This window comes from the organism of the source record quoted next, unplaced genomic scaffold (genome assembly GCF_019419815.1).
Source record: "Pyrus x bretschneideri cultivar Hongxiangsu unplaced genomic scaffold, Pyrus_bretschneideri_v1 Contig23, whole genome shotgun sequence".
NCBI classification, from domain to species: domain Eukaryota; kingdom Viridiplantae; phylum Streptophyta; class Magnoliopsida; order Rosales; family Rosaceae; genus Pyrus; species Pyrus x bretschneideri.
The window spans coordinates 1,331,405-1,346,393 of NW_025999535.1; the positions used below are offsets into that span (position 1 = coordinate 1,331,405).

The window sequence follows — 14,989 nt, forward strand, 5'->3', positions numbered from 1 at the left end:
AACTCCCAGTACCAAGCACAAAAGCATCCAGACCACGGGAAAAGAATCCTCTACAGAACTTCTTTGTGGGGGATCCAGATGATCAATCAATCATGTTCATTCATCGTACGGTTATAAATCATTTAAAATTGAAAATTGAATATAAATAGTACCTAATGAAAACTAACCGGACGATATACAATAAACGGATATGATTGATTGATACCCCGGATTCCCACAAAGAGGATCCACAAATGATCCTTTTCCCAAACCATGGGGAGTGTTGGGTGCTCTGATGTGTCGAATATGGGTTTATATCATATAAGCGTATTTGACTACTACACTTCACAAAATCCAAAAACTTGAACGGTTCGAATCTCTTTTCCATTCTCTTGAACAGTCTGAATCTCTCGGCCTGCAAACTCTAAACACAGAAATTCAGAATAAATCTTATTCGTTCTAGAATGGCCTAAAGGTGTTAGTCTTTTGAATATCCGCCCATTTATTTCTCTAATTTCAGCGAGGCTTTCTTTTTCTTGTTTACTTGTCCATATCTTTCAACAAAATGTAACCACGTAAAGACTCTGCCGAAGGCGTTCTTGTTCATATCCAAAGATTCATGTTCCATGCCTGCAACAAGTGTCTCTCACTATCTAAAAATTCCCTGCACAACATTTTTCACCTCGGACAACGCCGGTCAGTCAACGCCACCGGTCAGGTCGCACAGACCGGGGTGCCTTCGAAGTTTTCTAGACCAATTTCATCATTAAACATCAATTCAACAAATTCTACAGCTGACGCGATATGTACCAGAAACAAGACGATAATATATTCCCGACGAGGAAGAAATTTAACGGAATGAATTGAGATCAGGGGCATGGATTCGGAAACCTTTTGTGAACCTTGTTAATTTCCGCGATTACTTCTGGTGTGAGCTCGACCTTGCATCCGTCTAGAACCTCCTGAAGTTGCCATGACTTGGTTGCTCCGAAAATAACACTTGCAACGAGGGGGCGGCTCAAAACAAAGGCTGCCAAATGCATAAACGTAGATATTTAGCTCGAGAAATTAAAAGAACTACGATCTTAATCCAACAATTGAGAGCCAACAATCATGCTGCAATCAGTAGATGGCTGTATGGTTTCAGCAACCATGTCGAGAACAAGGGACGAGGAAATTTCAGAAATTCTTTAGAAGTAATACTTCATTTATAATTACAGACTCTAATTAGCAACATCAATTCTTTGAACTCAAAACAACAGTTCTAAATGGACAAGTACAAGGAGAAACCATGTGAGAGAGAGAGAGAGAGGGAACCTATTGCAAGAGACACTGGATGAAGACTCTACTTTTCTGCGATCTTAACGTATTCCTGTGAACATAAAAGAACAGAACTCCAGGCATTCATGAACTGCTATGGCACATATACAGAAACACCTATCCATCCATGTATGCGCACGCTTAAACAAATGTAACATATTGCCTTAACCTTACCAAAATAAACATATTGCCGTAAAAGAAATCACCGGGCATGCCGCATGCTAACTAATACATCAACTTGAGATTGTACCAAATTCCGTAAAAGGTTATTGGTTACCATCATACTGAGACTTTTATCGGAGTTTTGAAAATGCATTTGCTTTAACTTCAATTAAAAGTTCTATTAAACCCTGGATTCGGAATTCAGAAATCTTTCAGTAAACCTATCAAAGTTAACAGACGAAAATCTGTACCATGGCTGCTGCTCTTATGATGTGATTGGACAGGTTGTATCTGGATTCCCCTTCAGAATATTTCCCTGGTGAAGAAACATAACAGTTCAATCAATACAATATCATCGCTTAGAGTGCAGAAACTCCTACACTCTAAAATATAAGATGGAAAATCTTCAGAAATGACCTCTAAAAACATTCAACTGAGCATCTGCCGGACCCTCATCATGCGAAAAATACTTCCTAGAGAGTATACCCATTGCAAGGGGGCTGTAAGCTAGTAAACTGATCCTAAAAATTTGAATTGAACTTTATCAAGAAATTGGCATGGGCAATTCAAAGTTCGAACAAATTTTCCCTTGAGTGTCATGCGTGATGAATAGTTCAGTTATCACTTTTTTCAGAAATCAAACTCTTTGAATACCTCTCACGATGACAGCATTCAGCCAATCCAGAATCAAAAGTTCAGCATAGCAAGCTGTATGCGTTCTGTCAAACAAAAAAATCAGTCGAATTAGTCCAAAAATCGATAGAGCAATACAGTAACCATTTGAGTGAGAGTATGAATTCCATCAAATAGACAACCTGCAGAGATACAATCTTTGGACGGCAAGTGCTCCTTTCAGCTACCTGAACAAACTTCATGACACCGTATGGTGTTTCGTTACTGAGACCAACATATCTGATCTACAAAACAAAACTTTTCATGCACTACGCCATCGCCATGTTCTCAAACCATTGCAATAAAGAACAAAATCGCCAAACCAAATGAATTATCAACAAAGAGCGAAAATAAACCAGCAGTATGAAACAAACCTTACCCGAATCAACAGCCCTCCCAAGAGAATCCAGTTGTTCCTTCATAGGAATTGAACAAAACTGCCGCGTTGGATCACATTCAGTTTCCCAAAACATGGGAACATAGCTACGAAAATAATCACTAATCAGCTGAAGTGTACTAAATGCTCGGTGCATTGAAGCATAAGTTTCTCCAAACCGCGGTGAAGTCAAGTAAATTCTTTGAAAAGTAAACATACTTAATTGGGGGAAAAAAAATTAAACTTTGAACATCATATAGCAATTAACTTAAATTTTGCACTAATTTTACAAACCACTACAAAAATATGTCTACATACAAATCGATCGGGCCAATGAATCTGATAAAGATCGATGTAATCCGTCTGCAACCGCCTTAAACTGCATTTAAACATTACATAATCCATCACTAAGCAAGTCACAACACAAAGTGCTTAAGCAGAACTAAAATTCTGAACTATATTGCTTGATCAAACCTGCCGTCAATGGCGTCGGCGATATTCCCGGCATCCAAACACTTGGGGCCATCTCGAACCCAAGTCATCTGCCCAGACGGACCCGTGACCTGAACAAACCCAATTCTTCCACATCAAAGAACAGAAGAAATCTAACATAAAAACACCATTAGCATGACTTGTTAGAACCTAAAACCAGAGCTTACTAACTACCTTGGTGGCCAAAACGACGCTGTTTCGAGGAGTTTTGCTCTCCCTAATCCAGCGGCCGAGGTACTCCTCGCTCGTCCCCTGAGTCTCCGCTCGCTGAACCACCGGGTACATTTCTGCCGAGTCGAAGAAGTTGATTCCGGCCTCGACAGCTCCACCGAGGAGTCGAAAGGACTCCGGCAACGAGTTTTGCTCTCCGAAAGTCGTCGTCCCTGCGAAGAAGAATGAGTCAGATTCTCAGTGGGAATGTAACGGACACTATTGGAAATTGAGAGAGGAGGCAGGCGAACCCAAGCAGAGCTTTGAGACTGTTAGATTCGGGGCGAGGTTGACGAGCGGCACCGCCATTGCTTCCGCCGGAGAAGCTCTCTCTCGGAGTTTGTGAATTGTGAGCGAAGGGCGGAGAACGAGGATGGGGAAGGCGGCACTGGGCCGTTGTCTACTTGTTTTGGTGGGGATTTCAGGGGCCGTATAAGATAAAATGAAACGGAGCTATTATTTGCACCCACAAAATTTCTCATTGCACCGCACGTCAATAAATCACTTAAAGCCTACCCGCCAAATGGCAATTCAAATTGTATTACACAAAGCAAAATTATTTTAATTATCGGGGTATTTCTCCTTTTTAGCATCTCAAAGTTTCACCAAAATTGCATTTTATTAATTCAGTTTTCCGTCTCACTTTCATTTTTAAAGTTTGATTTGCTACCACTTTGTTACTTATGTTGGCTTGGGCTGTTAATTTTTCTGTTAATTAATGTTAGGATATTAAACTACTAATTCTCACTTTACTACTTTCTAATATTGAAAAATTCACAATTTGTTACCCTTTATATGGATGAGAGAAATAAACTTAAAATTTTAACAAAAGTCAAAATATAAATTGACTTGCACCAATTTCACTCTTTGAATTCATAAACATAGAACATTAGGATTTCCGTGGAAAAAAAAAAAAATTGGAATTTGGAACTTCTAATTCCTAACTTTAAATTCCATATAAATAAATGTCATTTTCAAATTCTTATTCGAAGAGTTTAAAAATAAAAAATTATGTAGTCAAATTCCATTGTTTTCCTCATCCAAAGACTAGTGTTAGGGTTTTTTTGTTCAAACACAGTGTTAGTTTCTTCTCACCTCAGTTTCATAGTTAGTACCCTCAAATTCATACTTATGTTAGCTTAGACGTCAAAAATCCTGTTAAAGTACGACATGACACTTCACACAACAATAATTCTGCAAAAACATACGCAATTTACCTCTCAAATATCATGAAATTTTCATTTTACTACCCTTAGTTTTTTTAATCTCACTTTCATAACTAAAATTACATTTTATTCCCCAATTAATACTTTCATTAGCTTAGAGCATATTCAAATGAGATGTCAAATATAATATGTCAAAATTTTATTTGATGGCTGATATGGCAAATTGAATACAAGTGCTAAATTATCTTCTTTTCCAATGGATATGTTAAATATTTATTTTATTATTTTATTAGGCCTAAAGTTACATTAACTATTAAAAAATAATCAAAATTAATTTTAGTTTTATTCTATTGGTTGTTAATGATATCCATGTATTAAAATATTCAATTAAATATATTTGATTCCTTTGTTTGCTGTCAAAAAAGGCAGCTAGAAAGTATGAAATCAAACGACACACATACCACATCATATATAGCATATTCATTGAAGAACACCTAAACATCTTTTAATTTTATTTAACATATTTAACTCCATTCAAGTGTGCCATAACACTTGACTCAACGATAATAGCGCAAAAAAGCATCACAATGGGCCAAGTTAATCATTTCCCGTATAACCACTCAATATTACGATCTAATGATATTCCTCTTCGCTTAAAAATAAGATATCTTATATTCGAATCTCGCAGATAACAAATTTAATATCAAACTAAACTACCCAACAAAAATCATTCCCCTTATCGAATTTAATATCAAACTAAACTGCCCAACAAAAATCATTCCCCTTATCTAATACCAAATTTTCTTTCCAACAACCCAATTATTCAACCAATTTTGTTGAAGTTTAACAGCATTAGTGCACAGTTAGCTGATTAAAAACTCCAATGGAAAGAGAAGATTCAAAGAAATTGCTCCAAGCTTCGTGACAAAAGAAAAGTCAGACCCAAATATCAAACAAGATCATAATAATTTTGTATTCAGCCTGGAATTTCCCAAAATTTTACAACCCATTAAATACCAGACTATTACAATACAACCCTAAAATTCTTGTGAGGCAGATCCGATGTCGCCTTTCCCCTTCCCAGCCTTGCTCGGCAGCAGATTCTGATGAATGTTCGGCAAGACGCCGCCGTTTGCGATTGTAACAGATCCCAAAAGCTTGCTCAGCTCCTCGTCGTTTCGAACAGCCAGCTGAATGTGCCTCGGCACAATTCGGTTCTTCTTGTTGTCTCTGGCTGCGTTTCCAGCGAGCTCAAGCACCTGTAAAATCCAATCAATCCAAATCAATTCAGTGCGAACTCAAAAATTGTTACCAGTTCGGGAAAATCAGTAAGCAACCATAAATTGAATAAGAATCATATGATCGAAATACATTCTTGATAAAATCATAAATCGATTCCAGCATTTTCTCAGAAGCCAAACAGCAACCAAAATCAGCAGTAAATTGTTAGGAAAATTCAACATCATCACAATCAAAACCGTCAAACCGCATTTGCAATTAGAACGAATCAAAATGTCAACAATCGCATCCCAAACAGAACTCGATTCCAGCATTTTCTCGGAAGCCAAACAGCAATTAAGATCGAAAAACGAAAAGAGTAATGAACAATCGGAATGAAGCAGAGAAGATAACAAACCTCAGCAGCGAGATACTCGAGGACGGCGGAGAGGTATACGGGGGCACCGGCGCCGACACGCTCGGCGTACTTGCCGGACTTAAGAAACCGAGCGATACGGCCGACGGGGAACTGGAGGCCGGCCTTGGAAGATCGAGAGACGGACTTGGTTGCCTTGGGCTTGCCTCTGCCGCCCTTGGAAGTCGGCGAACTCATATCGGAATCGGGATCGAATCTGAAACCCTAGAAGCGAAAAATCGAGAAAAATAGCGGACAATGCGAACGGCGTGGGGTTCGAAGGTGTATGATGCTTGAAGGGTTTGGGGGAAGGGAGTGGGTTTATATAGAAGTGGGTGCTGTGTTTTGATTGGATGATAAGGTTGGGCGCGGATCGCCAGCGTGTAAATTTGAGTTTCGGCGGAAATTAAAAAAGAATTGAGAATTTTTTAGGACAAGGGAAATCCGAAAGAATTAGGATTCTCTCTTCTCCTTTTTCTATTTCCTTCTATCCTTTCTTCTTATATTCTCTATTTTGTTTTTTTTTTCTATAAAAAATTAATATAAGATGTTGACGTGATTTAATTATGACCGTTCACATAGAAGGGAAAAAAAAAAAAAAAAAAGAAGAGAATCCTATTCCAATCCGAAAAGTGTGACCATGCCTCAAAAGAAACTGTTATTACCAAAACGGTGGGCTTTAGTTGCGTTTAGCGCCCCTCTAGAAACCCAAAAAGTTGGACTACTTAGTATCATAGTCTGATGATATTCCTCTTCATTTGGAAGTGAAAGGTTTTAAGTATCATAGTCTGATGATATTCCTCTTCATTTGGAAGTGAGAGGTTTTAGATTCGAATCTCATGGATGACAAATTCGATACCAAATTAAATTGCCCTTTGTGTGGCTTAACCGAACTCTCCTTTCCCTTAATGTAAAAAATTTCTATGTACTCAGAAAAAAAACTCAAATTAAAAACCACACCATTTTGTAATTTGGTCACCCAATTTTCAGGTGCATTTTTTGGATCTATTCATTACACAGATTTCGAAATCTAAGTTCATCTAAAAATGATAAATAGAATAGTGAGCAAAAAATATTTCTTCCAATATAAATTGTGAATCGCTCAGCGTCATTTATAATGTACCATATTCAAAATTGACAAAATTAATAGTAGTTTGTGTTTGATGAAACTCCACATATTGCTTGACATAAAAAAATTGCGAAGTATTTTGCATCTTTCCTTGAACATTTTCCATTGCTCAATACAAAATTTGATAAGCCATACTTTTTTTACTCTGTTTTAGAAAACAACTTAACCAACATATTAACTAATCAATTATGATAAACTTGATTACATTTATCATTTTGTTTCTTTAAAATTCTTCAACTAATCAATTATGAAATCTCTTCAATTCCATCTAATTCCTCAACTTTTTCAAATTCTTTAAAATCAACTTCTTTAAATCTTAATTAAATACATTTAAATTTCTAAAGATTGTAATAAACTATCTTAAAATTCTAATTCAATATATATTGAATTTCAAAAAATTTGATTAAATACCCCTTAATTCATTAAAAAATTAAAATCCCTCAAAATCCTAATTAAATACACCTTCCTTAATTAGCATAAATGGAAGAAGAAAAAAAAACCATTTTACTTGACCATTCAAGAAATCAAATCCAAGAAAAATGGACAAAAACATAACAAACACGACATGATAAAATCAATAAAAAACCACAGGAGAAATTATCCGAAATTAAATCTGCATTGAAGGAAGAACTCCAGAACTGAGCAATATTCCAGTAACCCAAACGCTTTACAATATTACCAAAAGCCTAATTAATTTTAATTTCCTAAAGCTACCCATCAGAAACCCAGATCCTTCATCTACCAAGGATACCACTTTACTTTTCTAAAACCCTAAAACTCCTGGGAGGCAGACCCAATCACGCCCTTCCCCTTGCCAGCCTTGCTCGGAAGCAGATTCTGATGAATGTTGGGCAAAACGCCGCCGCTGGCGATCGTCACAGACCCCAAAAGCTTCGTAAACTCCTCGTCGTTTCGCACCGCAAGCTGGATGTGCCGAGGAGTAATCCTGTTCTTCTTGTTGTCCCTAGCCGCATTCCCGGCCAACTCCAAAATCTATACGAAATTCAAAAACAATATCCAAAAGTCAGCCTGCAAAATTAGGAGTAGAAAAACGAGAAAAGAAAAGAGAAATTGATTGGACAAAACGACGTACCTCAGCAGCGAGGTACTCAAGGACGGCGGAGAGGTAGACCGGGGAGCCGCCGCCGACTCGCTGAGCGTAGCGGCCGGTCTTCAGGAACCGGGCGACTCGGCCGACTGGGAATTGGAGGCCGGCCTTCTGGGATCTTGAGACCGACTTGGTGGTGCGGGGCTTGCCCCGGCCGGCTTTGGTGGTGGTTTCAGCGGTGGAGCTCATGGCGTCGGTTCGGGAAATTTGAATTTCAGATTCGGAGGATTCGAAGGTGTTGGAATTTTGTAGTGGCTCTGGACTGTGTGGGGTTTATATAGAAGAAAGGGGACGGTGCAGGGAGAGGTTTGATTGGTGAAAGGGGGTTTCACGGGGATCGATGACTTGGTAGGGGGAGATTTTTGTGGATTTTAAATGTTTCAGTAGCGCGGGAGCCGAAATTTGGTTGGACAAACTTTTATCATTCGAATTCGTAACGTCGTCGTTTTGTTTAGGGAAATTTTATTTGAATCTTAAAAACTTCTTTCCACGTTCAACTTAAATATTTTTGCCATTAAACTCTCCACTTTACCCCTAAATTAATGTGAGATAAGAAAAATAAATTGAAGGGAGATGAACCCATATCAGCCCCACCAACGCTGCTACTTTTCGATGTCTTCTTCATTGAGGCGGGTGAATCTTTTGTGTCAGCGTCTTTTCTTTTCAGGCTCTTTTTCCGTTCTCTATATTCCCATCCTATATTCTCCTCCTCCTCCTCCTCTTTATTGCTCACTTCCTTCAACCGACAAATGTTGAAAGCAAATCGGGACCTACACAGTTTTTGAGTGTTACAGAGTCGGCAATGTGGAGAATCACGACCAAGGGTACCTCTGTGTTGTATGGAAGGCGTGAGATGTCAAAGTTTGTGGAAGGTAAATGGGCTGCTATGGTTTAGGGTTTAGGCTATGGAAGGCAGAAGTTGGCTTGAAGAACCACCAGCAAATCTCTGGTAGGGTTTGAGGTGGAAGTGACAGTGGGTGTAAAAAGACATTTTGATTTTGTTTTTTGTTTTTCAGTTTTATACAAGGTGAATTAGGAATTTGAATAAAATATTTTTAAAATGGGGTGTAAAGAGAGGTTGAATGGATTTTAATAAAATTTCCCTTTCGTTTATCGTAATTGTGGTTCGGAACTTCGGATTGGGCTTTAACATATGTTTGGTTTAAGTCGTGGGTTTGAAGGTTGGGCAGACCTTGGTTTTTAGCAAACTAAAGTTGTTGGGCCGGTCTGTGATTAGAAATTTGTAAGAATCTAAGCCCAATTTTTCCTATTATGAGTTATCAGATTCATATTGTTTTCGGAATTAACTCAAGAGAAATGTTAAGGAAATTATCTCAAAGTGACTCTCTGTCACCTTATGTTTTTAGCACAATGTTTTGTAATGTTGGCATGAGAATTATGCAAAAAATATGAGGTGCTGAAACGTCCACGAAAAGTCGTAGTTTGAGAGAGTATCCTTATCATTTCTCTTAATTAAATTGAAAATCTCGATTCATTTGTAACTTTCGTTGAATTTCGGAATGTATTTATATCAAAATTTGATCCAATGACAAGTTTAGTTGCAATTAACATGAGATTGATCTTATATTAATTAAAATCTGAAAAATTTACAAGTCTTGATGATCCTCTTCTTATTTTTTACATATCTTTTTGGAATCAAGCGGTCAAGAATATTTATCGCAGACACAATGATTGATATTATATTCAAATCTCAATCCTGCATATAACATTATTTAAAAAGCAAGTCTTCTAGATGAAATCCATTTTATTCAAAATGATCACTGAGATCAGCATAATTCTTACTTTTGTCCTTGATAATGAAAATTAATAGAAGTTGTCTCTAAATTTGTTCACTGTAAATTATTTTGGTATTTCCATGAAAAAACGGTTGATATCCTCGTTAAGTTGTCACATAACCACCTTTTAAGGGTGTTTTTGTCAAGTCAACCCTTTCACTTAACGAGTATATTTTTAGTAGATTTTTCACAAAAGAACAAGGGGCCATTTCTATTGGTTTTATCTGTTATAGACCTAAAAATGTGTTATGTCAATCTCCAAAATCATTTCAAAAACTTTTTTTCTTTCTTTAGTCTAAAGGTATATAATCCACAAGTCACATTCCTTCGTGGCTTATACGTTTGAATTGGTTTAATCATTAATGATTCAGACATGATTTATGATGTAAATTGTATTGGCGTTGTGTCTATATCTTAAGTTAAGCCAATGTAGGCATCAAAATGAGGAACATAGAACGTGCCACACAAAACAAGTTCATATCAATTTGGTTCGAAATATCAAAATCATTCCACTATCGATTCTAAACTCATTCGAAATAAGTAAACACGTCACCAAAGTTTGACTACTTCAAGATTTAGGAACATTTGCAACATAAAAATGATAGAAATAGAGCAAAGAAGCGTCCATTAAAGCAAAAATCTTAGTTCTTAAACTTGATTCTCGTAGTATACATGAGCTGAAGAAGCTTCTTCCAACAGTCTTTGGAGGTGAAACACATCTCTCTCTGCCCCAACCATTCAAACTCACCACCATAAACATCAAAAAATACACAAATATATACACATTGATTGCACAATGTAACAAGAACTTCTAAAATCACGATACCGCCATAAAACTTTTCTACACCTGCAATGTGACGTTATTTTAAGCTAATCACATATTTTTAATTGTGTGATCAATACAAAATACCGTCACAGTGACGTTTCAGTTGCATGTGATTTTCGTTCTATGAAATCAGGGCAGGGTGGTTCTTGAAACGGTCCAAATTGGTAGGAACAATTCCCTTCAAGCTCTTCACGTTGGCTCGAGCTCCATGAGCAATCAGCAACAGAGCCACCTGCACGTGCCCCGCCTCCGCCGCGCAATGCAGCGGCGTGTGGCCGACATCATCCACCGCATCCACCAGCGCACCATGATTAAGCAACACCTTCACACACTCGATCCTCCCCTTGAACGCCGCCCTGTGCAAAGGGGTCCAGCCATTCTGGTCTCTCCCGTTCACGTCTGCCCCTTCCGCAAGGCAACTCTTTATACCGTGTGCGTCGTCCAACCTCGCCGCCCGGTGCAGAACGTCGTCGTATCGTAGACAACCGAGAAGACAGGAATGCCCGTTTGTGGCGGCGAGGTTGAAAGCCGTCCTTCCGTCTTTCGTGACGGCGTGTTTCAACTTGGAGCAAGTCAACAAACACTTGGCGGCCCCCAAATGCCCCTTCTCCGCCGCGCAGTGAAGCGGATTCCAACCTTTTGAGTCTGAAACTTCCGCATTGCCTCCGACCGAAATACAATACTTCAACATCTCAACGTGGCCGTGTGCCGCCGCGATATGAATCGGAGTCCGACCATCCGGGTCAACACAATTGACGTCGATTCCGGTGAAACTCTTACACAAAATCTCAAACAAATCGACCCGGTTCATAGCCGCCGCGTCGTGCAAAACCATGTCGGCCGAGTTACCGATTCCACATCCAGAGGTGATCAGGACCTTTACAATCTCAACGTTTCCGGTTCGAACACCGAGAGATAGCAAAGATCCGGAATCCGAATCTCTCCAATTCACAACCGCACCGGCGTCAATCAGGTCGGAGACCAAATTAGCATTCCCGGAAGCTATGGCGGGACCGAGCAACGCCGTGAGCTCAGCCCCAGAGCACCGAGAAATCGCCTTGTTGAAAAACGAATCGAATGCCGAGATCCGGGTGTGCTGAGAAATTAGAAACTCAACCACGTGCGGACCCACGAACGATATGGGTATGGTGGCGTCCCGGAAAACGTGAGGCCCGGGCCGAGCGAACAGGCGGCGGAGTTCCTCCTGGTGGGCTTTTCCGGTGGGGAGCATGGAGGCCTTGACGTTGATGACGTCATGAGGGGTGGCCGTGAGGGAGAGCGGGGGCTCATCGGACGGCTGTGAGAGGAGGAGGGTGTAGGAGGAGGAAGAGAGCGGCGGGATTATGGAGAGGGGGTGAGTGAAGGAAAAGAGAGATGGGTTGTTGGTGGTGAGGGAGACGGCGACGGGCATGGTGTGCATGAGGTTGCTCAGCCGGAAGGTTGTGCTGCACTTTTGGTCTCTCTTGAAGTTGAGCTCCACTTCCTTCACGTCTGGCTTCACCAGCCTGTCCATGGCGGAACTGAAACTGGAAGTTTTCCGGGAAAGTTTATTTCTCGGGAAAATTCGGTGTTGGGGTTTTGGTATTGATGAAAATGGTGATTGGTTTGGTTGTTTAATTTGATCCTTTTCTTCCTCCCTCATGTCCTTTTCATGCAAAAGTTGTATTATTGTTTTTAATTTGTGCGTGGCTGATTTATTTTTTATTGCACAAATTTTTTTTTAAGTTATTATTATTAATGTAAAGGTCAAAACTATTACAATATTTAAAAAAGTGAGGATTTTGAAGATGATGAGTTTCAAATCCGTTACGCATGTGTGAAAACTCAACATTATAGCTACTATTAAGCCACTTACATTTTTTGTTTGAAGCCAACTAGTTTAATGATAGGTTGGGAATAGAGGTGGCAAATCAACTCCTTGGGTTGATTTGATTTGCCGCCTCTAGCTGGGAACTTGATAACGAAAGGGTTGTTGTTGACTTGTTTGAATATGGGACTTTGAAGATTGAACTACCATTCTTTAAGAAGAGGAAGAGACATTACCAACAAATATTGTTGGAGTGACATCCTTAGTATTTTTTAATATGGTGATATGAAATTAAACAAGTTTTAACGAATATCTATTAACAATTTAATAGGTTGATTTTAATACGTTGAGCTAGAACCTTGATAATGAAAGGGTCATTGTTGGCTTGTTTGAATATGGAACCTTGAAGATTGAACTACCATTCTTTAAGAAGAGGCGGAGACATTACCGAAAAATATTGTCGGAGCTACATCCTTAGTAGTTTTTAATATGGTGATATCGAATTAAATGAGTTTTAACGGGTACTTATTAATAATTCAATATGTTGATTTGCCACCTCTAATTGAGACATTGACAATGAAAGGGTCGTTGTTGGCTTGTTTGAATATGAAACTTTGAAGATTTAACTACCATTCTTTAAGAAGAGGTGCACACATTACGGACAATATTGTCGGGGGTGACATCCTTAGTTGTTTTCAAGAGCTAAAACTTAAACCTCCTTGAAGGTTGTATGAAAACTTGATCAAACTACCTTTCTTCAAGAATTAGAAATACTAAAGAGAAATTTATATTTTTTTATCGTGATAGGACCGAAGAAAGTTGAGGTACCATGCACTCTCATATGTGTCGAATTTTCAAGTCAAAACACGTGGAATGACGTGGATTGCATGTGGTTGTTGGGCTTCACATGTGGGACAACCTACTTTGATATCATAAAACTAATTGGCAATATAAGTAAATTGGGTTACTCCCATCAATGTGAGATTTATTCTCAACAAGTACTATAACGGTATCTCAGATCAACTAAATATGATATATGAAGTTCAGCACATGATCGTCTTTAGTTAGCTTGAGGTAAAACTTACATACAATCAAAACGTTATTTTATTAGAACCAGAAATTAAAAGAAAATTTAAGGTATATAAATTATAAATTATAATGTTGTTCGATTTAAGACACTATTAAAGAAATGAAACTTGAACTAGATGACCCAAGTGGTAGGTTTCCTAGTAGCCTCCTGTTTTGAAATACAATCTCCACAAAGTGAGGTCATATTTGCTTAAGAATTCAACAAGTGGAGAGGCAACTGATAACGATAGACTTGCCTGTGGAATCCGTTGGATCTTTGTGAAATGGGATCTGACTCATCCCCTAGATTAGTTTTAATTCCATATTAATTTTGGTGCTTAATACAAAGTAAATCTGATTTGCAAGTGCTTAATGATCCACAAGATCAAGAATCAAAAGGTGCAATAACTAGAAGGGTTGATCCACCGCTTCCAACAATACTAGTTATTTTAACGTGAGTTATAATATTTTTATATTATTTTTTCTAAACTTAACAATCCGAGTTCATTTTCTTTTGTTGGATCCTGCACTGCACCCAACACTTTCACCTTACCTTGTCTCTTTTCTTCGTTTACTTCTCATCTCTCTCTCTCTCCAACCACACAACAACGACCACTAGATGCCCCACGGATTTAGATCCTCTCCGAGGCAACTGGTCAGGATCTTCCTGACCAATGTTAGTGGACCGTTGAATTTTTATCTAACGACTACAGTTATTATAACTTTTAGAAAATCCTCTATTTGTAACCGTTGGATAAAAATTCAACGGTCAACTAATACTGGTCAGGAATATCCCGACCCGTTGCCTTGGAGAGGATCCGAATCCATGTCCCACAACCTCCGTAGATGCAGACCCACCACTCGCATAGATTCTTCAACATCCACCCGTCGTAGCAGCTGCCCGGCAACTAAAGTGACACTGTCCATTGAACATAACATCAATTCCACCACCACCGATCGGCCGTAGCACCGACCACCACCACCGAGTCTGTCGTAGCAAACGCAAACAATAAACAATGTAAATTTTATAATTTTTAATATTCCGCTAAAATTTAACTTTTTCTTCCTAGCTAAAGTTCGCAAGTTACTATTCATCAATCTAAATTTTTTGTTTAAGTAGCTAGTCTGCTGGATTTTTTTTTTTTTCAAACGTATATTTTATTAGATTCTAATTGAAACGTTCACACCTTCTGTAAGTCTGTTAGAATTTAGCTTTTACTACTTTTCATTATTATATTAAAATAG

The 14,989-nt window shown here is 38.6% G+C and overlaps 3 protein-coding genes and 1 pseudogene across 3 annotated transcripts; all 4 read right to left on the reverse strand.

Moving 5' to 3' along the window:
* Positions 1-848: 848 nt before the first annotated feature.
* LOC125478108 lies at positions 849-3,663 on the reverse strand (annotated as a pseudogene).
* Positions 3,664-5,326: 1,663 nt separating this feature from the next.
* On the reverse strand, positions 5,327-6,313 carry LOC125477975 (probable histone H2AXa). The gene is made up of 2 exons (XM_048585534.1): positions 6,014-6,313; positions 5,327-5,636 (listed from the first exon to the last, which is right to left on the reverse strand). The coding sequence occupies exons 1-2, from the start codon at positions 6,206-6,208 to the stop codon at positions 5,415-5,417; spliced, it is 417 nt and encodes a 138-aa protein (XP_048441491.1). The 5' UTR covers positions 6,209-6,313; the 3' UTR covers positions 5,327-5,414.
* A 1,423-nt stretch (positions 6,314-7,736) lies between these two features.
* On the reverse strand, positions 7,737-8,501 carry LOC125478059 (histone H2AX-like). The gene is made up of 2 exons (XM_048585794.1): positions 8,233-8,501; positions 7,737-8,132 (listed from the first exon to the last, which is right to left on the reverse strand). Exons 1-2 carry the CDS (start codon positions 8,434-8,436, stop codon positions 7,911-7,913), a joined length of 426 nt encoding a protein of 141 aa, XP_048441751.1. The 5' UTR covers positions 8,437-8,501; the 3' UTR covers positions 7,737-7,910.
* Positions 8,502-10,670: 2,169 nt separating this feature from the next.
* LOC103938789 (protein VAPYRIN-LIKE) lies at positions 10,671-12,393 on the reverse strand. Its single transcript, XM_009348835.3, has one exon. The coding sequence runs from the start codon at positions 12,380-12,382 to the stop codon at positions 10,991-10,993; it is 1,392 nt and encodes a 463-aa protein (XP_009347110.2). The 5' UTR covers positions 12,383-12,393; the 3' UTR covers positions 10,671-10,990.
* Positions 12,394-14,989: the final 2,596 nt, after the last annotated feature.

Coding starts and splice junctions, on each gene's coding strand:
- LOC125477975 (XM_048585534.1), bottom strand. CDS start 6,208: ATGAGTTCGCCGACTTCCAAGGGCGGCAGAGGCAAGCCCAAGGCAACC. Junction 5,637..6,013: donor TCGAGTATCTCGCTGCTGAG/GTTTGTTATCTT, acceptor TGGATTTTACAG/GTGCTTGAGCTCGCTGGAAA.
- LOC125478059 (XM_048585794.1), bottom strand. CDS start 8,436: ATGAGCTCCACCGCTGAAACCACCACCAAAGCCGGCCGGGGCAAGCCC. Junction 8,133..8,232: donor TTGAGTACCTCGCTGCTGAG/GTACGTCGTTTT, acceptor AATTTCGTATAG/ATTTTGGAGTTGGCCGGGAA.
- LOC103938789 (XM_009348835.3), bottom strand. CDS start 12,382: ATGGACAGGCTGGTGAAGCCAGACGTGAAGGAAGTGGAGCTCAACTTC.